This window comes from Orcinus orca, chromosome 5 (genome assembly GCF_937001465.1).
Source record: "Orcinus orca chromosome 5, mOrcOrc1.1, whole genome shotgun sequence".
NCBI classification, from domain to species: domain Eukaryota; kingdom Metazoa; phylum Chordata; class Mammalia; order Artiodactyla; family Delphinidae; genus Orcinus; species Orcinus orca.
Window position 1 is genome coordinate 145440483 of NC_064563.1, and position 24414 is coordinate 145464896.

At 50.7% G+C, this 24414-nt stretch overlaps 1 protein-coding gene across 4 annotated transcripts in view; it reads right to left on the reverse strand.

Moving 5' to 3' along the window:
• The window catches only part of C2CD2 (C2 calcium dependent domain containing 2), a 63332-nt gene that overhangs the window by 5822 nt on the left and 33096 nt on the right, over positions 1-24414 (reverse strand). For 3 of the 4 annotated variants that reach the window (XM_049710292.1, XM_033418358.2, XM_004264579.3), the window contains exons 5-13: positions 22968-23090; positions 19760-19880; positions 17895-18003; positions 15770-15834; positions 13722-13846; positions 13061-13235; positions 12132-12245; positions 9576-9703; positions 7624-7951 (exon numbers count right to left, since the gene is read on the reverse strand). In XM_049710292.1, coding sequence (XP_049566249.1) covers positions 7624-7951; positions 9576-9703; positions 12132-12245; positions 13061-13235; positions 13722-13846; positions 15770-15834; positions 17895-18003; positions 19760-19880; positions 22968-23090 — 1288 coding nt within the window. Of the gene's footprint in view, positions 1-5113; positions 7484-7623; positions 7952-9575; positions 9704-12131; positions 12246-13060; positions 13236-13721; positions 13847-15769; positions 15835-17894; positions 18004-19759; positions 19881-22967; positions 23091-24414 lie in introns of those variants that run through there. The other variant, XM_033418359.2, reaches the window with a different exon arrangement.

The following is a 24414-nucleotide window of genomic DNA, read 5'->3' on the forward strand; positions in this document are numbered from 1 at the left end:
TTCAACACCTACGACATACGCAGAAACCATCCTGGTTTATCCAGACGGGAGGCTGGAAGGCGTCACTTGCTTTTCTACGTGAAATGTATGGACAGTTGTGGAATCTGACTCAGACTTATGCACAGACCCTTGCATAATCAGCACTTACCTCGGGAAAACCAGCACGCCCGTGAGTTTAAGAGGCCATTTACTGGACCTGAACTTAAGGATGCATGTCCCAGGGGATATACATATATATATATATATATATATATATATATGTGTATATATATATATATATATATGTGTATATATATATGTATATGTATATATGTATATATACATACATATATGCTGGTTCACTTTGCTGTACAGTAGAAACTAACACAACATTGCAAAGCAACTGTACTTCCATAAAAAAATTTTTTAAAAAGAAATTTTCCAATTAACAATGAAGAAAAAAAAAAGGATGCATGTCCTTCTTGCTCTGCCTGGGTTAAGCAGCAGAACACAGCTCAAAGCTCCAGGAATGGGCCGAATTTAACTTGGTCAAAGCTGTCCAAGAGATTTGTTTTTCATTTGCTCTTTGGGTCCAATCAACCTATTGCGAAGACTCACTCGGACATTTTCTACCATTGTCTAAAGCTGGGAGGCGGTGTACGGGGGGCTGAGGAAGGCTGCAAAGGGATGAAGCAGAAGGGTGAGTATAAAAGTGTCGTGGCTTTAGGCTCAACGGGCTTCTCCTTGGGCCAGAAAGGTCTGTTCCGGGAGCCGTTCCAATCCCTGTAGGATGCAGCGTATCTCAAAAAACCACCGGGTAGGGTGTGTTACGGCAGGGGTCACCACCACCGACAGGGCTTGACTCTGGACTCTGGCCAGTCCCGGGGGCAGATGCAGTGATGCCCACCGGTCAGTTACCCAGCATATTGCAAGTCCCGGGGCCTCCCAGCCTGACCAGGTTACCTCAGATTGGGGTGGGGGGGGTACCTAGGAGGTATTTCTGATCTCCAGGTACCTGCTTTGGGTTAAGCTTGGAGCCCCCAAATAGCACGTGAATGGGGGGCTGTCACATCGGAACAGAGGAGAGGAAGGAAGGTCTGATGGACCTACTCCGTTAACCTGGACCCTAATGCCACACCCCACCCCCATCTCCCCGGGGCAGGGGGCAGGGGATGGAAGTGTGGAGAGGGGAACAGACCAGTCCGTCCCCCAGGCCAGCTGCAGATCGAGGGATGTGGAAGCCCGGCAGAAAGAGGATCTCCCCTGGAAGGCTCCATCTGCAAAGCCCAGGTCATACATGTCCCTGTGCTGAAATTCAGTCTGGGGTCTGCAGCCAAGGTCTGAGGTGTGAGCAGGGGTGGTGTCATGGGTTGGATCGTGTCCCTCCAGAATTCTTATGTTGGCGTCTGAACCCCAGCACCTCAGAACGTGACCTTGTTTGGAGATACGGTCACTAAAGAGGCAATTATAGTGAGGTCATTAGGACAGGTGCTAACCCAGTATGACTACTGTCCTTATAGAAACGGGAAATTTGGACAGAGACACACAGGGAGACGCCATGTGACGATGAGGGCAGAGCTCAAGGTGATGCGTCTGCAAGCGTCGGAGTGACAACGATGGTTAACAAACCCTCAGGAGCTGGGGGAGAGCCTGGGACAGATTCTCCCTCGTAGCCTCAGGAGGAACCAGCCCTGCCACACCTTTATCGTGGACTTCCAGCCTCCAGAGCTCAGAGAGAAGAAATCTCTGTTGTTTAAACCACCCCATCTGCGGTACTTTGTTACAGCAGCCCCAGGAATCTAACACAGACAAGAAAGGGCAGGGGAGGATGTGACTTAAGATGAGCGTCCTGAAGCAGCGGCCACGTCCTCCTGTTTATCCTCGGACCCTGGACGCCCCGTGTTAGATCAGGGCAAGGGGCAGATGCTACAGCAGTCTTCTCAGCCCCAAGACACGCTGGAGTCAGCCAGCAACCTGGAAAAACTCCAGACGTTCAGGTCCCAGCCCTGGGGAATCTGATGTGAGGGGTTCTGGGGAGACATCTGGACATCAGCATCTTTTAAAAAATCCCAGGTCTTTCTAACATGCAGCTGGGGCTGGAAACCACCCACCAAGGTCTGGTCAAACCGCCATCAGTACTTGGTACGTGGAAAACTGCTAAGGACACAGACGTCAGCACCGGGGACCAGACCAGAGGGCAGAAGGTAAGCAGGGCGTTCACTTTCTTCTACATTGTTTCCTGATGCCCCTTCACGTTTTAATATCTCAGGGCCGTGCGGGACAGGGGATGGGGACATGGCAGCCTAGCCTGCAGGGCACAGCACCCGGTTCTGAAGGTCTGGCTTTGCACCCTGGATTGAGCGAGAAACCAGAACACAGGAACAGGCAAGGGGCAGCTGTGCTCAAAACTCCTTAAAAAGGGAGTCTGCACACTTCTGAGCGGTCGCTTTCTCTCGTTTAGATGACATTGCACCTGAAACGCCTAAACTTCAAATTCTCGTCACATTAACATAAAACAGCAAGGACTTGCGTCCTGGAGCAGAGCTGGTAGAGATGTGTTGGCCGTAACTGTTTAAACGGCCCTGCTGGCTGTGCTTTGTTTCAACAGCGTCCCCGCCCCAGCCAGCGCCATGTCGGCTACGGACCTGTGCTGCCCCAACAGGCCTGCCACGCGGTGTTTCTGTTCTTGGTCCTTACGCCCACCCTCTGGAGCAGGTGTGCTGTGCTGTTAACTTTGCCTGTTCAGCGTCACCGCCTGAACCGGATGCTGTCATGTGTACCCTGGTGTGCTTCGTCCTGAGGTCACGTGCACGGCTCACCAGGTCCGCGTTTCCCCTAACTTGACACCACTTGTCATGGCTTCTGTGGGGACGTCGGCTTCTTGGACAGAGGACAGTCATGTGAGGGGAGACACAGAGGTTTGCAAATCTACAGGCTGGGGCCCCGGTTACGTCTCCCAGCCACCTCTGAGGGTGCTCTTATCTCTTGCTTACAAATAGGAAAGCAGAGACTCGGAGGGGTGACGTGCTCGCCCTACAAAGCCGTGCTCTCGAGCCTGGCTCTTCTGTGCCGCTAAGGATGGCATCTGAGCTGGAAGTGGCCAGTAGGCGTCTGGAGCGCCGGTCTGCGGGTGGCCGCTAGCGAAGCCTCTGGAGGGCGAGACGGATGCAGCTCCCAGAGGGATCGCAGAGCACAGCCCTGCTCTCTGGGAACGACTCTGACAGGCTTTCCAGAATGATGTAAATCTCCCGAGAGGCATGCTGGCGGCCTGGGTAGGACAGAACATTCTAACAATGTGAGCCCATCTCCAGGGTCCACAGACTAACTCGGCAAACATGAAACATAACCAGCACAAACAGAGGTTATTCCATTTTCATGACTAAATAAAAATGTTATCGTCCGTTTAAACTTGGCCAGTAAAGCACACGACCTTTGGGGTAAGTAATGCCGGAAGGACGTGGCCACAGGTGGGCTCAGCGGACGCTGATGTGGCCGCACCACAGGTGGGCGTGAGGTCGTAGCTCAGACGGGCCAGGGCCCCCTCGGCTGCTGGCAGGTGGCGCCGTAAGGCGCCGCTGTGACCAATGGACATCAGAGCTCGGTTTTCTGTGCCAGTTTGTCCCAGAACGCCCAGTGACTCCATCCCAGTACTGAGCTGAGTGCCGCAGGGCAAGGCTCCTGGTCGATGTGGTCCAGATCTCCCTCAGTGCCTGAGCTCTAGGAGATAACCCGGAATGAGGTGGGTGGGCTTCATCCAATCACTGAATACCTGAGAACAAAAAGGAAGGTTCCCGGGGCAGAGATTCTGCCCCAAGACTGCGGCGCCAGCTCCTGCCTGCCCTGCAGATTTCAGACTCATCAACATGAACCGGTTCCTTGAAATACAGAACCTATTGGTTCTGCTTCCCTGGAGAACCCTGGCCGAAAGAAGAACTCCAGTTTGGTATGTCACAGTTGACTCTGGGCCCACAGAATCTGTCACCCTTTGCTGAAAGGGAAATTCACATCAATGGGGCAAGGCCACTGGGGCCGTTTGGGTTTAATAAGCCCACCTCCTTCACTCTGGGCTACCTCATCCGCACAACAAGCAGCAAGACGCAGGCCTCACTCCCAATCTTAAAGATGCCTGAAGGTAAGATCTGGAAACAGGTTATGTGAAATTTCAGGCAAAGAACCAAAATCTTAGATGGGACAGGGAAGAAAACAAATCTTTCCCGGGTTCTAAAAACAATCATAAGACTAAAGGTTAATACAAAGACATCATAAGGCTAAGGTATAAACAGATATATGAAGGAATTAAAAATAATTATTCTAAATTATAGCTTTAATGTTGCAAACATTCCCAAATTTATTCCCACTCATCTCAGTTCAACAGACGTAAATTGCTCATTGAAGAATGCATCTTAACATCTTATAGGTAGGAAAACAGTGACCAAAAGCAACCTTATAAATTATAGTTTGCTGCCCAAAGAACAGCTTTAGACTACAAGGGGAACCACGGAAGGCCCAGTTACAGAAGTGACGACTTTTTAGCACCAAGGACGATTAAGGGAGTCGGTCTGTCTGAATTTCTTGGCGAGGTGGTTTTGTCACGTCAGCTAACACAGGGATGCCTTCCCCTGAGATGATGACCCTCTACTACCAGACCAGGGCACTTTGAAGGAGGAAGATGGGAAAACTGGCACCCAGGGACGGTCCAAGTGGAAAGCGATGGGAGGGAAAAGGAAGAGGGGGAGGGGTGAACTTCCGGCTTAGTTACGATATGTGCTCTTCTCATAGCAAGGCTATACTTAATTAAAAATATATATATAAAACAAAAATAACTTACTGTGTAGGCAATTAATTCTGGTTGGCATAGCGATCCTCTTAAGTTAAAGGGCATGAGCAGGGATGGAGAGAAGGAAGAGGTGAAAAGTAAAGTTTGCAACAGCAAAATCAGAACGAGAGACGTAAGAGTTTGAAGCATTTGCGTTATACACAACATGGGACGTTACTGCGCAGTTTGCTTGGAGAGGTTTGTTTTTTCCTTTTTAATGTTTTTCAGAGTCTCCACCAATGCTTCTGTTCTTACTTGTGGTAAAATACACATAACATAAAATGCACCATCGTAGCCGGTTCTAAGTGTAGAGTTCGGTTGTATTAAGTACATTCACGTATTTGTACTAGCACATCAATGCTTTGTTAAGCTAAAAATGAAACCAAATTTGAGGAATGCATTTCCTGTCCCGGCTGCATCATGACCACACGTACATTTCCAATCAGCAGGGTTCCAGGGGAATGCTAAATAGGCAGTCTTGGAAAGCTAGAGCCAACTCCTTCCTATGACAGGGGATGCAGGTGGTTCTTGAACTGAAAAATAGGCTTCAGTTTACAAAGGAGAGAAAACTCCACAGAGCTGCCCCCTAGATCACCAGTTTGGAAGAAATTCTGGTGGAAAAGGAAAACTATTTGGTACCCATAAAGCGTAATCATCTAAGGTTCTGACAGTATCTCGTAGAGATGCCGAGTGCAAATCTCTCAGGAAACAATGGAATGAAAAGCAATTTTTAAAACGCTGCCCAGTGTGTCCCTTTAAAAGCTCCCGGATCTGTGCAGCGCTAAGAGTGAGGTGCATGACCGCTGGCTCAGCGTCCGTGCCCGGCCCCAGCTGCCAGGCCTCAGGGTGGAGCAAAAGGCACACCTGCCGGCACCAGGTCCCCAAGAGTGAGGGTGTCATCCACCTGGCCGGTGACGGGAGAGGAGCGGGGTGGCCAGGACACAGCAAGGACGGAAACCCAAGGGAAAGAGCTCCCCGGAAGGGACAGCAGAGGGAGGGAGGGGGGCAGGGCAGGAGGGATGGGATGAAGGAGCAGCGGTCTCCGAAGGGGCCCGGGGTGGTGAGGCTCGGCCTTCCAGAATGAACGGACGGCGGGCGGGAGGGGGGGCGGGTTCTGTGAGAAGAGGAGGTGGCCTGCTGGTCCATCAGGTCACAGACAGGGCACCCCACCTGCACTCCACCCTGCCCAGCGCCCACCTGCCTTCCTCAGGTCCAGGGAAGCCCCCTTGGGCTGCTCTGGCCCCAAGACAAAGCCCAGGCCGGGGGCACGTGCCGGGCTGTGTACCAGCGGCCGGGCCACCTTTTCCAGAACAGAAGGCAGGGAGCCACCACAGAGGGCGGTGCTCACTGCCGTGCTGCTCCCGGCCCCCCGACAGGGTCCTCGGGATGAGGTGCCAAGCCCGGGAGGCTGGCAGACAGAGCCCGATCTCCATCGCAGGGTCTGGAAATCACACCCAGGAACCTGCTTCTTCCTCTCTCTCCACCTCTTCCTTGGCCTCCACCCCGTCTGTCCCGCTCTGCTCCGGCGAGGGGGTGGGTCATGGGGGAGCCCAGGAAGCGAACGGGAAAGAGGAGGGACAGGCAGGCTGCCGACCTTCCCCGGAGGGGCTCTCGGCTCGGCCCTGGGGACGCTGGGGCCACGGGATGCTGTGGTGGGGTGCTGAGCGCCACCCCTGGCCTCCACCCACCTGAACCCCCAGCACCCTCTGCCCCCAGCTGTGCCAACTGAAACGGTCTCCAGCCATGGCCGGTGCCCCCCGGGGAGGGGGCATGATCACCCCACGTAGGAACCCCTGGTCCGTGGCACCAAGAACAGAGCAGCTCCCCAAGGCTCCCGACCCGAGTGGCCGAGACTCCTAATGTCCACACTCGCGGGGGAGCCGGGACCTGGTGCAGAGCTGCACCCAGGACTGCTGGCTTGGCTCCGGCCCCTGCCTGGGCTCTCCTATTACCGCCTGGCCGGTGGGGTTCTCGGGGAGGTGGGCGCGCGTGGTGGGCACATCCCCATTTACAGAGGAGGGAGCTGAGACTCAGTGAGTCTTGAAGCCTCATATCCAGAACTGGCCCGAGCCTCTGGACTACATTCCCTCGGCAAGTATCTTCAGGTCACCATCGTGCCAAAGCACCGTCTGGGAAAAACTGCACGCGTTGAAGACATTTACAGTCTTAGAGCACTGATTGAGCGCTAACGGGGAACGGTCGCTTATTCCAATGCAATGATTCGCTCACTACTGCACACATACTAAGTTAATGGCTAATTTTCTAGGGAGCTCCTCTCCCCGTGGACCCTGTCAGGGTCGAGTGGGGAAGTCTGGTTTGCTTTCCGTTGGGCGGGGGGAGTCTGAGAGGCACACAAGGGGAGGGGTGCCCATCTCCGCAGCTGAGGGAAGCCCAGTCTCTGCCCGGCTGGTCTCTTTGGCTCAATCGTGGTACCTGGCTCTTGGTGACCCCCTCAATGCTCTGGATACTTCTACTCCTGCGGGGAGGAGTGCCCAGACAGAGGAAGGGGCGCTTCTAGCCATGAACGTGAGTTGCCTCCACAAATGAAGAGAGATGACCCGGCCGCTCACACTGGGAAGGATTCTGAATACAGCCCGCACCCCCTGCCCCTGCCCACGGGCTCTAAATGGGCTCGGATGTTCAGCGCAGGTGTTTCTGCAGGTGTAGGGGCACTGAGGGTGAGGTGCCCTTGTAGAGGAGAAGGGAAGGAAAGCAGAAGGTGAGAACTGGCTTAGCTTGGAACTAGTAGGAGAGCAAAGCCGTGGGGCGGAGGGGAGTGGTGGGGAGTGAGGAGGGGTGGGCAGGGCGGGCACGGGAGGGGCTGGTACCTTTACGCTTCTGGGAAGTGCCCGGCTCCAGCTCAGACACACTCAGGGAGTGCTCCGACAGCTCATCCCCAGCAGGGTCCCGCGGGGCCTGGCCACCCCACGCGCCGGCCCCGGCCGGTGGCTCCTCTTCCAAGTCCCAGGAATCCAGCTCAGTCTCCTGGGGCTCCAGGGCCAGCCGGGCCCCTGCGGGGGTCTCCTTCCCCTCCTTGGGTGGGGCAGGGGCCACGGCCGCCCCTGGCTGGTCCGGGGCACCCTTCTGGCAGGTGCTGTCCATGGAGGCTGCGTAGTCCAGCATCAGGGAGGCGTCGTTGTCCTGAGATAGTGAGGTCTACCCGGGGGGTGAGAGACAAAGTCAGGGTGAGGAAGATGCCAAGGATACTTGGAAGAAGCAGCGGGCGAGGAGAAGCCTCAGCAGCCCTGTCCAAACATCCTGGCTGGCGGTTTCAGCGTCAGAAGGCACCCCGGCCCTCCAAGGAGGCAGGTAAGGGAAGCATGGGCTGAAACGCAGTGGACGAAGGTCTCCTGTGGCAGAGGGTCGGCCCGAGGTCGCAGGCTGGGGGGGTCTGGGGGAAGAGCATCCTTCCTACGTATGGGATGGCAGACAGGGTGACAGAGGATGTGAGCTCCGGGGTGCCAGATTCGATTTATCTTTAACCTTTGTTCCTACAGCATTTTTGTGTTTCCTGCAAGGAGGAACTGACCGCTATGCACTTTGTATCCTAAGAGTTATATTTATATGTAAAAGAGATGTAGGTGCTTGGGGGTGGGAAAGTGGTTCACTGGAGGGCAGGAAAGTGACTGCAGGGACATGGCGGTGGCGGGGGGGGGGGGGGCGGGTACCTGGGGGCCGGTCTGCTGTTCCTGATCTGTGTGGCAGTTGCACAGGAGAGTCTGCTAAGTGACAGGTGACAACTGCCCTTTTCTGAGCCAAGTCAGAAGTGCCCACTGACTCAGTTTGGGAGAATTTTGTCATCAGCAAAGATATTAACTGCAGTTGGTTGGATGGACTAAATGATCTAGAATAAAATCTCAGAGAAGGCACAGAGGAGGAGACGGTCACGAGCCTTGCCCTTATTTCACTCATTTATTCATCCTAAAGAAAACCCAGACATTGGGCCAGGCGCTTCCAGGGACGCCATCGCCCCCTGCTGGCTGCCTCTGGAAGCGCACGCAGGTAAGCCCAGAGACTCACCCGGCCCCTGGAAACTAAGGCCACATTGGTGACTCACCTCTGGCGCCTCCCAGGACCTGTTCTGGCCCCTCTCCCAGTAGCCAAGGGGTCAACTGTCATCATGCCCTCCCGCCCCACCCTCTCATGCCCTCAAAGTATCAACCCACCCTCCGTGTCCAAAAATTCATCTTCCTCATCCTCTCCCAGCTACCCAATGTCCCACCCGCCCCTCCATTGCTCACATTCTCCTTGCTTGTTCTGAAACGTTAAAAAGGGGAAGGGACTGTAATGTGGGCCCTTGCCTGCCCGGCGTCCGCCAGGGACGCCTCGCACCCGCCAGCTGCTCTGGACAAAGGTCACAGAGCAGGAGAAGGAAGCAATGGGGCTCAGGATAAGTTTTAAAACAAGCTTCGTTTCTCTGATCGTGAAAGGCATACACATTCACTGCAGAATGGAAACGGTTTGGAAACATGTAATGTGTGAAGTGAAAGCTCCCCAGGATGGGGCAGCCACGAGGGTGGAGGTTCTGCCCCAAAGGGGAGTTGACATCACGCTGGTCTTTTCTCTTTCAATAAGTTTTCTTCACATGATTCACCAACCTCTCGACAACCAAGGCATCCCCGGTCAGAAACTTTCAAGTTTCCTTCCTCAGCAGGATAAGCTGCGTCACGAATGACCCCTCGTGGGTGAGGGAATGTAAGCTGACATTTGGGGGTGGAGCTCGCCGGAGCTGATCTCGGGCTGGGGCCGGGCTGACGCGGGGCGAGTGGCAGAGGCTCACCTTGGAGACCCCAGATATGACGATCGTGCTCTTCTTCCGCGGGGATTTGAGCTTCAGCTTCGAGGACTCGCTGAGCTGTCGGATGGCGACTTCGGCCACCGGGTCGGCACCGCTCAGCACCAGTAGCTCTGCCGGAGGAAAAGCGGGCGTGAAGCACGTTAACGAAATCTGAAGCTTTGGCAGGAACTTCTGCAGCGACAGATTTGGTCCTTAAGCAGGGGTGGCAAATATTTTCTGTAAAGGGCCAGACAGTGACTTCGTGGGCAGCCGGCCCGTCACAAGTACTGCAAGCTGACTTGGAAGCTAGGAAGCAGAGGCCGGATGTCAAAGTGTCCACGGCTGGGTTCTGGGGAAACTTCATGAGCAGGACAGGTGACGCCCCTGGGTCTGGAGCTGATGCTCTGTGGTTACACACACTCACCGAGGTGTACGCTTCAAATCATGCACCTTAATGAATGTAAATATGCCTCGATTGAGGTGAAAAACAGAAACCTCTGAGCTTTGGGGAGACTGTGAACTTTGAAAGGCAACGCAGCTACTCCCTGGCCCTCCCAGGAGTGGTTGAACACAAAAACTAGTGTTCAGGGTGACCGAGGGCTGGTTCACAGAAGCTGCTTCTTCCCAGGGTTAATTCCACACCCGGGCCAACATCCGGGGAGGGCTTACACGGACCTGTGCCCTGCAAGGAGCTCCGTGCACATCATTTCAGGTAATTAACCGCAAGCCCTCTGAGGGAGGTGCCTTTCAGTTTCCATTTGAGAAATGGGGCAGGTAGGAAACAGCCAGGTGGGCGGCGGAGCTGAGATGCCCCGCCAGGTCTCTCCCACGCAGAGCTGCTGCTGGAACTCACACTAAGGTGTCTGCTGCGGCAGGAAGATGGAAAGGACAATGGGATTAAGGGGCAGGATGTTACCAGGAACTTTTTCTCAGTCTGGCCTCGACCCGCTGACAACAGATGCTACATTTTGTGTGTGTGTGTGTGTGTGTGTGTGTGTGTGTGTGTGTGTGTGTGTATTTTAACGACTTAAAACATACATTGATATCCCACAAAAGGAAGATCAACTTTTTTTGGTCAACATATACACATAAAACTTTATGATAACTTTCAGTTAAACAACAAAAAAATTTATGATATCAACTCAAAGTAGTAAAGGAATTTTAATTCCTGAGAATGATTTTTACAGAAAAAGATTTCTCAACTTAGAACTTCCTAGAAAATGTCTAGGTCAATGCCAGGAGGGTTTAGAAAGGCCCTTAAGAGAAGGCCAGCCCAGCATCTTTCTCGGAAGTAGAGGTGGATTTGGTTTCAAGAAACTAGGCCTGTTGGAAGTGATAAAATGGAAGAAATCCTTTAGGAATCACTGGATGTAAGATACTATTAAAATCTCTCTAAAAACACAGACGCTACATTTCCCAAGGCAGTGGCGAGGGACCAAGCGGCTGAGAACTCTGTGGCTGCCGACCCCGGGGGGAAGAGCGGGATGTGGTGAGGACGCCTGGGGAGAGGGCTGCGCTGTGAGTCCCAGGCCGTGGGACACCAGTCGGGGGGGCGCGGAGCCCAGAGCTTCTGTCCCTCCTCGGCGAGCCTGTCCAGGTGCCAGCTGTGCCTGAGGAAGCTTGCAGGGCTCCTGGCTGCACAGTGCGGGCTGCCAGCACCCACAGACCAGAGGGGGAGCCACAGCAGGGACGTCAGCCCGCGGTGAAGGTGCCCCCGTGGTACAAAGCAGAGCTGAGACAGGGCCCCCAGGAGCGGCCAATGAGGGGCACTGCTTCTGTCTAGGATTTTGCAGCTGGGGGGGCCCTGCAGCTTCCAAACAACCAGGGAAGCTCCCCCAGGGAAAGAGGCAGTTTTCCACTTCCGCCAGGTTCGGAGAACACACGGCCATCCCAAGACAGCAGGCATCACGTGAGAGCTGCCTGCCCACTGCCTATCCCTCCCTGTCCTGTCCTTGACATTGGCAGGGTCAGAAACAGGACTCAGTGGACGGCGGTGGGGAGAAGCTGCCCACCCAGCCCTTCTCAGACTGCAGGTCACACGTGAGCGAAGGGAGAAAATTTAACCCCCCAATTTAGATGATGCTCTGATTCCAAGAGACAGTGACACAGGTGACCATAAAAGTGGGAAATCTGCTTTCAGAGTTCCAGGGGAGACTAACCCTATTAAACAGGTTTCAGGGGACAGTGGGGGACAAAACAAAGTTGCCTTTATGATTATGGCCCCCGAGTCCTGCTTATTTTATGACATCCGTGGAACTAGTAGGTTGAATATGAGAAAAAATAACATTCAGAAATTATACACAGTGAGGCATAGCTGGCTTTTTGTGCTTCCTTTGTTCAAGTGTTCCCTAAGACGTAAGGCAGGGATGCCCACGCCACACCTGGTCTTCCGTCGACTTCCATTTCCCTTCTCTCCTTCCAGTTAGTTCCTCACTTACTTTATTAAAACACCTCTCCCCAAACTCTACAAAGGAAAAGCGTCCTTCTCACCAGATGCGGGGCTCGAGGGCAGAGCCTGAAGGAGCTGAGCGGGGACCATCTCGAGTGGCCTTGCGTTACCTGTATCTGAGGAAGAGAACATCTTGCTGACAGGGGCGCCGTGGCAGGAGATGGCCTGGATGGAGATGTCCTTCTCGATGACCTTCACCTTCACAGGTGTCCTCAGGGGAGATTCTGCCCGGGAGACATCCTGATTACAACAGCCCTCCGAAAGCTCTCTGACTCTTACAGTTACCGGGAAGTGAAATCACACCTCACTTCAACTCTACATGCAGTTGGAAAAGGTAAGAGGCAAACCCTAAGATATTTTTAACAACCTCTCTGATTCTTTTTTTGGGGAGGGGAGGAATGCCCAAAAGGGGCATTGGAAGCCCAGGTTTAAATAAAATTTCAGAAACCTTTTGATTAAATTGGAATCTCACTTTCTGTTTTGCATTCAAGAACAGTGCCAGGTGATTTATTCTGGGATGATAATACTCTTGTACAGGCAGGAACACATTATAAATTAAAAAAAATAATAAATCATACACTTATACAGAAGTTGTCTCCAGGACAGTGGCCATGGGGACAGGTACAGAATTCGGCTAGATCTAAAATGACTGCACGTCAAGCCTTCGAATGAATGGCTTTTACCATAAGAAACTCTATGCTGGCCGCTCACATCTAATGTTTCAAGATAGTGTGCTGTCCCCACGTAAACCTCATGGAGTACTTAATGGAACGGGATATTTCATCTAGTATCTAGATTTTACCTTCAGAATTCACTACAGGTTTGAACCTTGCTTTGGCTTGTCATGTGTCTGACAAGATAGAAAGATAATTGTCTGAAAAAAAAAAAGCTATGCAGAAGCCTTGCCAATTACCATTCTTCCCGCACCAGGACGTTTTCTTACAGATAATCCTGCAGCCTACAGCGCTCTGCAGTTTACAGAGGCAAGACATTTACAGGGGAGGCGTGACTTCAGAGTTTCTGCGGGGAGGAAACTCACCGGAGCTCAGCGGGGACGCCCTCCCTGCATCGAAGCGAGGCTTGGTTTTCACGGCAGTGACAGTAGTGACCACGGTCCCGCACGGCATCACTGTGCGGTCTTTTTCTATCTTTGCAGCAGGAACAGATGGAGGCAGTTGCCAGGATTTCGCCTCACCGGGTTCTATGTAAGAAAACTGCAGAGACGGCTGGTTACATGCTTTGTAGTCAGCGCAGACGGACACCCCGCCACGGCGCGCTGCCTGCCTTTGCAATAACCTCTGATGTCTTTAGCTGTCGCTTAGTATCATAAGTAACTTATAATTAACCGATTTCCCCGGAACTGACACAGGATGATGAGACCCGGGCTCAAACCCAGCCACTCAGCACACAATGATGGGAACAAAAGCTGGAGAACCAAACGAAATAAAAGAGCCCTTTCTGGGTTAGGCCTGCGTGAAAGGGCATCACGGAAAGTTACGTCAGGTAGACAGTGCAACGCAACCCTGGGCAGGAAGCAACCCATTCATGTCTAGAAATGCCTGGGAGGAAACATCAGGTCTTGGACAAGCTCCTTGCTTTACGTTGAAGCGAGAGCAAGACCCTGACAGACATAAATGAAGATGTCCCTTTTCTTGAGTGGGTTGAGCTGGGCCTGGGCATCGTAGAGAATGACGTCATACCTCTGCAGTGACCGAACCCAATGCTGAGCTGCCTGAGGAGGACCCGCTGGTCAGCGTAAAGCTCTGTGGACCAGAAGGCTGCTTCTTGAACAAATCCAAGGGGACGGTCGTCATCGCCAACAGAGCTAAAGAGACAGGGGACAAACAGGGAACATCGGGGGTGTTTCCATGTGTTCCACAGGAACAGGATGCCCATGAGCGGCTGCAACCAGAACCAACTCTGGACACACGCCCCGCTCACTGGGAGATGCTCCCATTTCAGAAAGTTTTAGAAAAGTCAAGGTCATAAAAGACAAAGGAAGGCTGTGGAACTGTTCCAGACCAAGGGAGGCTACAGATGTGACCATCAAGAGGTAGTATCTGATCCTACACAGGACGGGGAAATACTGCCAGGAAGGACCTCAGGGGCTTGGCTGACGGAAACTGGAATCTGGGCAGTAAAGAAGTGGACCAGTGTAACTCAGGAAGCTGATAACTGTGCTGTGGACAAATAATATCCCTACTCTTAGGAAATACGCACTAAAGAATTGAGGGTAAAGGGCCAGGATGCCCGAAACTTACACTCACATGGTTCACACATTTACCCTCGGGGTGTTTGTGTGTGTGTGTGTGTGTAGACAGACAGAGAGAGCAAAGTGAGAGCAACCAGCAATTGTGAGTACAAATAATAAAGGAAATGGGGCAAGATGTTAAAAATATATGAGCCTGAGGAAAGGTTATATGGTTGTTGTTTGTTCTGGGTTTTGTGTTTTTTTTTTAAGTTTGAAATTTCATAGATCCCATCAGGCTGGACTGGAATGAAATTCCAATGGAGCCAACAGGGGTGGTGCCCCAGGAATGGATTAGGAAAACAGTGGTTCCGCCCCGTGTTCAGACCACACGCCCTCTCTTGGAATGTCAGTTCTTATCTCAGGGGCATCTGAGTTATCTCTAGACTACAGAACCAGGGAAACTGCCTCAAAAATCCTTGCCACTACCTAGGAGCTTGAATTGTTTTTCCTATGCCTTTGTAACTTTAGGAGGTAACCAGATGGCTAGGTTTCACAGCAGAATAAGCCAGGGAAGGGTCACCTTTCCCAATTCTGGTACGTTCATAGGGATTCCTAAAAACCTAATAAATACTGAAACTACTGATTTACACACATACACGCCAGGTCCATGCTCACTAGTGATTTTTACCTCTATTTGTTGCTGACTTGTATCTAAAGCATGTGTCCAAGTTAAGCTGCTATGGCTTATTCTACAAGGAAGAGTCAGCTGTAATTCATGGAGACAGAGAGCAGAAGGGTGGGGGCCAGGGGCTGGGGGAGGGGCCTGGGGAGCGAGTGTCTAATGGGGACAGAGTTTTGGTTTTGTAAGGTGAATTCTGGAGATGCACGGCGGTGATGGTTGCACAACCATGAGAATTCACTTAATACCACTGAATTCTACACTCAAAAGTTGCTAAGATGGTAACTTTTAAGTTATATGTATCAACACAATTAAAAACTAAAGAAAAAAAAAAAGTAAAAGGGGGCTTCCCTGGTGGCGCAGTGGTTGAGAGTCCGCCTGCCGACGCAGGGGACGCGGGTTCATGCCCCGGTCTGGGAAGATCCCACATGCCGCGGAGCGGCTGGGCCCGTGAGCCATGGCCGCTGAGCCTGCGCGTCCGGAGCCTGTGCTCCACAACAGGAGAGGCCACAGCAGTGAGAGGCCCGCGTACCGGAAAAAAAAAAAAAAAAAAAGAAGTAAAAGGTCTATTAAGGCTGAGAGGGTTGAGAACTTCTCTAAGCCAAGAACTGCTGAATAAAAGATTTTTGATATTCGTTTAAAAAAGAAAAAGAAAAAGAAAAGAACCAGTTGAATATACTCTTTCCCAAAATGTTTGACCTTGCTAATAACAGAATGGACTTCCAACCAAACATTCCCTTGGGAAGACCTGGAGTGGCTTAGGGGGAGGGGCCAAGGCTCTGCGGGGTCTCCCACCCTCCCCACCCCAAGGCCCTGGTCAGGGCCGCTGGATGACCCTCCCAGAGAGCAGGGTCTCCGTCTGCCTGCTGACCACCCACCTTCTGAGGATTGCCCATCCTCTGAAATCTGCAGGTGCAACTCCCTCGACTTGGCATTCAGCTCACTGTGGAAAGGAAGAAGGGCCATGAATCCTTAAAAATGCTTTACTGTTTTTTTGAAATTTTTTTTTTTTTCCTGATGATAGAAAGGAATGCAAATCACCATCAAGATTTAAGAAACAAAGAGATATATAACCAAATTACAAAGATTATCTGCAACTTCACCATCCAGAAATAGTTACTGTTAATATTTGGTGACTGGTCTCCTAGGGTAATCCAATGGGACTTTCTGAATGATGGTGGAAAGGTTCTGTAGAGCTGCTATCAAATTCGGTGGCCACTAGCCACATACAGCTATTCAGAACTTGAAATGAGGCCAGTGCAAACTGAGGAACTGGGTTTAATTTTGTTTGCTTTTAATTAATTGAAATTTAAAGAGCTACATGTGGCTAGTAGGTACTGTATTGAAAGATATAGCCATATAATTGTCTGAAAACAAATATAGAACATAACATACCTCTCTCCTCCTTTGTAACCTATTTTTTTCACTTATGATATCATGGACATCTTTCCATGTCAATAACTACAGAGCAACATCCTTTTTCATAGGTGTCTAGTATTCCACGCTCTGGCCTTAAGAGATTTTATTCAGCCAGTTCCTTAATAACCAACCCTTAATAATGGGTTGTTTCCAATATTTTGTAATTATAAACAAGCTGAGATAAATATCCTCATACATATATCTTTGCACACACTGTGTGATTATTTCCTTAGGAAAAGAGCAACTGTCAATCAAAAGGTACGTGCATATAAGAGATTTTCTTTTTTTATACATATTGATGACCTCCAGAATGATTATTCTAATACATACAGTATTTCCACTGGCTTTTCTCACTTTTTCTTTACCAACCTATAAGGCGAAAAACAATCTCTTTTGTTTAAGTTTGCATTACTTCAGCTATTACTGAGATTGAACATCGCTTCAGATGTTTCTGGCTATCTACGGCTCTTACTTATGCTTTTCTAGTACAGAAGTTTTGCCCAGTTTTCTAAGAGAGTGCTCATATTTTCATTAATAATTTATAAGGCTCTTTATATTATACATGGGACACCTTCTTCCATTACTTTTTCTAATTATGGTTTACGCACCAGAAAGGGATTGATTTCTGTATTTTTGTACTCAGCTACTTTACTGAAATATTATTTACATTAGTTTTTATAATATTATTATTTCTACCCTATATTCATCATTTCTAATAGCTTCAATTGATTTTCTGCAGTAGTCTAAAGATGCAATAATATTATCTCCAAGTAATGATTAGTTTTGCCTCTTACTTGTGTACTATTTCTTTTTCTTATCTAATTGCATTAACTAGTACTTCTAGAACAAAACAGTTGGTATCCTTCTCTTGACTTTAGTGGGACTGTTCCTACTACTTATCACTTACAGTGATTTTTTGTTTTTAATCATATGAAAAAAGTGACCATAAATCTTGTTCTAATTAAGTTTTAAAAATTAGAAATGGTTATTAAATGTCACTGAATATCTTTTGGGCATACAGAGAAATAATAAGTTTGTTTTCTCCCTTGATCTAGTGACACAGTGGATTTCATTAATAGATCTCATCACATTAAACCATCCTTGCATTTCTGGTATGAACTCAGTCGGTCTTGGTGTATTATTTTTAATGTGCTACTGGATTCTATTTGATAATACATTAGTCAGAATTCCTACATCATAATTTGTAAGTGGTCTACAATTTTCCTTTTTTTCCATTCTCTTTGTCAGATTTTGGTATCAGTTGGAAGTTTCCTTCCATTCTGCTCTGGAAGGTGTGTGTTTCTAAAGTGGAAGGCCCAACGACAGATCTCTCGTCACAGCAGGGCGTGGGTACGTAGGTGCGGAGTGAATCGATACTAAGAGCTGCCTTCAAAAGAAATCCGTGTCTGACTTACAGCTTCCTCAGATGCTTAATGTACTTCTTTTTAATTTTTTACATTTTCTTTTTTCCTCCCTCCCTCCCTCCCTTCCTCCCTTCTTTTGTATGAACAGTGCTGCAGAACGGTTTTAGAATTTGGCAGTCTTGAGTAGGTGTGGCCATGGAAACCCGGGCCCCTTACGCACAAGGTGAATTCTTCTTCCCAGGTGAGGGTGGTAGTGTTTCTCGAGAGGGTGCTGGAGAACTTCTGGATGGGATCATTCAGCTGAACTACACATACTGGGTTAATGTTGCCTGTAATCAAACAGAGGGGCACCATATTGGCTTTTATTTTTGTTTTCTAGTTGCATTAAGACATTTTGCATCTAAAAGAAAGGCCGAGTTAAATGTCTGGTCTTGGCTCACTGGACCTGTGGCTCAGAGGGTCCAGTGTTCCTTTCATTTGCCATTTACAAACTCTCAAAGCACCTCATCTGGGGATACTCACTGGATGTCCACAGCCCCGGGCTGCCCTAAGTGCCCCTGCTCCCCCCTCGGTTCTGACTGTGGGCACAGCTCTCTGGTGAGGGCCCTCCCTGGGGGCAACATTACTCAAGCAGAGATGTGGGCCTCACTTTGGACAAAACTAACAGCTTGGAAAAGGAAGGGCATCTGGGGTAACTGCTAAATCTGGGGATACCTCCCAGAGAACCCATTTCCCTCTTACAAAGATGTAGGTTTGTTATTTTTGCTTTTGTTTTTTTTGTGGTACGCGGGCCTCTCACTGTTGTGGCCTCTTCCGTTGCGGAGCAACAGGCTCCGGACGCGCAGGCTCAGCGGCCACGGCTCACCGGCCCAGCTGCTCCGCGGCACGTGGGATCTTCCCGGACCGGGGCACGAACCCATGTCCCCTGCATCGGCAGGCGGACTCTCAACCACTGCGCCACCAGGGAAGCCCAGAGGTAGGTTTTTATACCTAACTCAGCTCAGTCAAAACTTTTGGAGGTATTTGATCCAGATAACAGGACATTTCACTAGTGAACAGTTGTGTCTGCTTCGAGGCAATGCTTGCCCCATGGCAGAAAGCCGTGAATATACTGTGTAATCAATAATCAACGGTAGGGCTTCCCTGGTGGCGCAGTGGTTGAGAGTCCGCCTGCCGATGCAGGGGACACGGGTTTGTGTCCCGGTCCGGGAAGATCCCACATGTGGCGGAGCAGCTAGGCCCATGAGCCATGGCCGCTGAGCCTGCGCGTCTGGAGCCTGTGCTCCGCAACGGGAGAGGCCACAGCAGTGAGAGGCCCGCGTACTGCAAAAAAAAAAAAAAAAAAAAAAAAATTCAACGGTAAAGGACTGGAATATGTTGGCCCTTTACTGTGTACCAGGTGGTGTTCGGTGTTCTACACACATCATCTTACTAATCACCACAGTCACTTTCAAGGAGAGATTCTGACTCAGATGGGGACCTGCTGGCAGAGGTTAGAAATTGGGACCCCGACCTTGGCCGACTGGGTCCCGGGAGCCCCTCCCGGCTGCTAAGCGGTGTGGCCTCAGGGGGCAAGGTGTGAGTTACCAAAACACCACCCATACCCAGCTTCATTCACAGAGTTTCTAGGTCGTTCAGTGTGTCCTACCTGCACTTCTGGAACAGGAGGAAACTCCCCACAAATAAATATAAGTAACCCCGATGTTCTCAGACAATACAAAGAACTCATCGCTACTCTTAGCAAAAACCACACCACAGTGGAAAGATGTGTCCGGTCCCAGGCTACTAGGCATCCGGGGTCTCAGCACTGACTCAGAATCACCGAAAAGGAATCACCCATTCTGCAACGTTTCTGTCTTGTCTCCATAGGAGTCTCTCTGGGCAACACAGGGCTCCCGGTGGGCCCAAAGCCTTCCGGACACCCATAATCCCCCCATGTGGCACCCCCCTTCCACAGGAGGAAGCAAAGGCCACGGACAACCCACAAGGCACCTCCTCCCCTCTGCTCACACCGCAGACGGTCACATCCACAGCCAGCCGGGTGCCCTGCCCTCACCTGGGCGCCCCTGCCGCGCCACCACCCACCTGAAGCACCAGGATGGCTCAGCAGCGAGGCTCGAATATTCTTCACCAATAGCTTGAGCTCATGAGCCCTTGGAGGTTTGGGGGGGCAGGATTCCTGAGTAGATGAAGTGCGCTGCAGATGCTGCAAAAAGGAAGACAAAGAACGGTGAGCCGTGGCACAGAGGCAGTGGCCGCTGGACACCTGCTCCACGGAAGGAATCTTCAAGAAAACCTCCAGAGGGAGCCTGGCTCCCAGGCCTGCTCTGTAACAACTGGGGAGGGAGGGTACCAGTCACCCACAGCTGCTTCCCCTCCTTGGAAGCCTTGTACATCCCACAGAAAGCGAGCGAGGGAGTTAAGCATTCGCCCAGAGAGGACTCCCCTGAACCTCACTGTGGGTGGAGATGGGGCCACGCGTGACCCAGGGCAGGAGCTTGAGACAGAGTGGGGCGCCCTCCCTGGGATGCAGGGGCCCACTGCCCACTAGCACTAAGTGTGACACCAGCCAGGACACTGGCTACTTCCCACCTCCTGGCAGACCTGCCATCCATGTGGGGAGGATCTAAGTGTCATCCAGGCGCCACGCTAGGGACAAAGCAGAGGCAGGTACCCCTTGAGCCTGCTTCATCCCCATATCCTCAAAGGGGCATCAAGGTGTTTCCAACAGAGAGCTCCCCAAGCTTGTGGGACCTCACCTTCAGACCAGCCTTTCTCAAGCTAGCTTCCACCTCCCACTCATGGCTACGAGTGTTAGTTACAAGGGGCTCCTTAGGTACAAACATTTGGGAATCCTGGGAAAGCTTCTCAGAGACATCACAGGCCTCTGCACAGCGAGCGCCTCCCAGGGAGGGATCCTAAGAGCTGATCTGACCTCAGAGTGCTTTTGTGGGGGGGGGATGCTTACTAACATCTCAAGCGACTGTAGTGTTCTTTAGGTCACCACGTAGAAAACATGATTCTGAGCCAGGGCAGGGCCTTGCCCACTGTGAGCTGCAGGTGCTGGGAGGCCAAGAAGTAATCACAGAAGTCCTCAAGACCCAGGTCCCTGTGCACTGAGGACAGAGCAGCCCACATGTCTGGGGTGGAGATGCAAGGTTTTCTCAATTGCGTATGCGTGATGGCCAATCTTATGTGTTGACTTGACTGGACCGTGGGGTGCCCAGCATGTGGTCAGACGTGATTCTGGGTATGTCTGCGAGGAGGTTCTGCCTGAGATTTACATTTAGATCAACAGACCGTGGAAAGCAGATTGCCTTCCCCACTGCGGTGGGCCTCGTCCAATCAGGTGAAGGCCTGAATAGAACAAAGGGCTGACTCTCCCTCAGATAAGAGGGAATTCCTCACGCCTGACTGCCTTAGAGCTGGGATATCCATTTTTCCCTGTCTTTGGACTTGAGTGGAAACATCAGCTCTCCTGGGTCCCAGCCTGCTGGCTTCTCCTGCAACTCTTGGGGCTTGTCAGCCTCTAGCATGAGCCAACTCCCTAGAATAAGTCTCCTTATATGTATAAATATATATATTTTATACATAAATATATAGTTGGCTCATGCAGTTATGGAGGCTATTTTATACACACACACACACACACACACACACACACACACACATCCATTGGTTCTGTTTCTCTAGAGAACCCTAATATAATATGCGTGTTATTTTGATACATACAGTCTACAAATTTATTTAAAAGCATTATTGAATTTATGGTAGTCCCGGTCCCTTTATTTTCTGAATCAGTGTATTCTAAAAATGCACTACTATTTTGTGAAGTTTCTCAAACGTTGACATTAAAAATGTATAGTCATATTCAAAACAGGCAGCTCTGATCTGAACTAAGCCACCAGGATAGAATTACTGAAAGAGAGAACAGCCAAGCCTCTCTGCTCTCGCCTCTGGGAAGCCTGGCCTGACCCCCCGTCTCTGGGCCGAGCCCCACCTGGCGGCACAGCCCTGGGAACCCTGCGCGCACACCCACGAGCCCCTCCCTCTGCTCGGCTGCTTACTCAGCTGCTCCTCTGCTGCATCAGGTTTCTCCTGTTCTGATAACCTTCAACCCAGAGCGAACCACAAAGCACTGTGATCCCCCGATATCTGTGCAGTGAATCAAAGAGATTTTGTCTCCAGGCTCTACACATTCACAGTGGTGATGCCCTAACAGGAACCAGAGACCGAGAGCCTGCATCAAAAAATCATATGAAAAGTTATACTTTAGGGACTTCCCTGGATCTCCAGTGGTTAAGACTTCGCCTTCCAAGGCAGAGGGTGAGGGTTTGATCCCTGGTCAGGGAGCTAAGATCCTACATGCCTTGTGGCCAAAAACCCAAAACATAAAAAACAGAAGCTATACTGTAATAAATTCAATAAAGACTTAAAAAAACAAGAAGTTACACTTTCACACTGACTTCAGCCCCCACTATATAATAACAGTGGCTATTCTACATGCCACATAAAAATACTGGAAAGACATAGGAAAAATAACTTTAGGGACTGTAAGTGTATGTTTTGCATAGTCATCACGAAAAGATCTGCTCATGACTAGGAGAATTAATTGACCTCAAGCCAAGGTTTTTAGATGTGTCGCCAAAAGAGATGTGCGGGACCAAGCCCAGGGAGGCTGTCCTGGGCGAATGCCCTAGACGTGAATTTAGCCAGAGAATTGGCACCTAATTGGGCGGGGGGGAGGTCGCCAGCGGGGGAAGGACCCCACAGAGGAGATGGCCTCATGTGTCCGCACTGCCTGAGGGTGACAGACCCCTGAGAGGCAGTGTGGACGCAGGCTGTCCCCGTCCTGGGCTAAAAGTCTGTGGGTCCAGTGCGCTCACTCTGCCTGCCTCGGGGCAGTTCCCAGGTACCTTAGTTCTGGAAGGGTGCGATCCCAGACAACAGTCTCTGGGGGCACAGCAAAAAGTCAAGTTCTGGTTCCTAAAAGGAGAGGATCTGGGCTACTTCGGCTTGGACTCTGCTGAGCGGGCCAGACTCCTCTTCCTTTCCTCCCATGGGGCTTCGGAACCCTGTGCCCTGAACTCAGAGCTTTGCCCCAGACCGTGGTCATCACCCACCAGCAAGCGACCATGCAATCTCGCTCTACCGCGGGGGCGGGTGGGGGTGGGCAGAGGCAAGGTGCAGGGATGGGGGGCGAGCGTGGGAAATGCACACAAATTCTCCAGGCGGGTGGACCACAGTCCTTCAGGGGGTCATGAAGCACCCACAACCCGGTGAACTGGTTTACCTGAACTCCCCTCACATCCGTAGGCTTTGTGCTCAGAACCGCTGATGGGGACGCAGAGCTAACCAGGTGCTTCACAATATCCTTGAGACTTTCAGAGACTGCATCTGCCCCAACCGCCTGGTCCTGCCGAAAGAGGAGGGAGTCACCAAACCATCTCGTAACCAGGCACATGTACGAGTGGGCAAGCAAATGCATGGCTCTCCAGATGTCCCTGGGACCAAACAGACTTGGGGGTCACCAGGGCTCCAGGAGATCAGACTAGGACAGTGAGACACTCACTCACTCTTATCTTTGCTGATCTCATAAGTCATTCATCCTCCTTGTTTTTTTTGTTTGTTTTTGTTTGTTTTTTTTGCGGTACGCGGGCCTCTCACTGCTGTGGCCTCTCCCGTTGCGGAGCACAGGCTCCGGACGCGCAGGCTCAGCAGCCATGGCTCACGGGCCCAGCCGCTCCACGGCACGTGGGATCTTCCCGGACCGGGGCACGAACCCGTGTCCCCCGCATTGGCAGGCGGACTCTCAACCACTGGACCACCAGGGAAGCCCCATCCTCCTTGTTTTTAAAAGTTAAAGATAAGACATGTGCAACATAGACATGTGTTAACATTTCTGTGTATATCTTTTCAGTCCTTTCCTGTAAACATACAGGCACATGTTTTTTCTTTCTTGCCTGATGTTTGATTTTTTTTTTATTTTTTATTAAGAGGTAGTCAAGGGACTTCCCTGGTGGTCCGCTGGTTACAACGTCACCTTCCAATGCAGGGGTTGCGGGTTCAATCCCTGGTTGGGGAGCTAAGATCCCACATGCTTTGCGGCCAAAAAAAAACCAAAACGAAACACCAAAACATAAAAGCAGAAGCAATCATGTAACAAATTCAATAAAGACTTTAAAAATGGCCCACATCAAAAATAAATAAGAAGAAAAAAAAATAAATGGTATTCAAGTAAATGGAAAGGCTCAATAAAAATGAAGACAAGCTTGTAGAAGAATAACACAGCAGGATGACTTGCATCACCAGGTGTCAAGTTCTATAAGGCTACAATAATTAATACCCAACAGAAACGCGCTCATGTGTCCTAGAATGTTCAGAGCACCACTATGCATAATGACCCCAAACTGGAAACTACCTAAGTATCCATCAATACCTGAACAGATACACAAGTTCTGGTGCAGTCACACAATGGAATACCACAGGGCGATGAGCACAAACAATGTTACAGGCACACACAAAGACACAGATGAATCTCACAGACATAATGTTAAGTGAAAGAAACCAAACACGGAAAAACACATACACAGTACTGCATGACTCCTTTATTTAAAGTACCAAAACAAGCAAAACTAAGCTAATGCTGTTTGTGGGCAGAATCCTAAGATGACCCTCAACGAGTCATGTTCTGCATCATCCCCTCGCCTGGAGGGCAGGTGGCGCCCGTGACTTGCTTC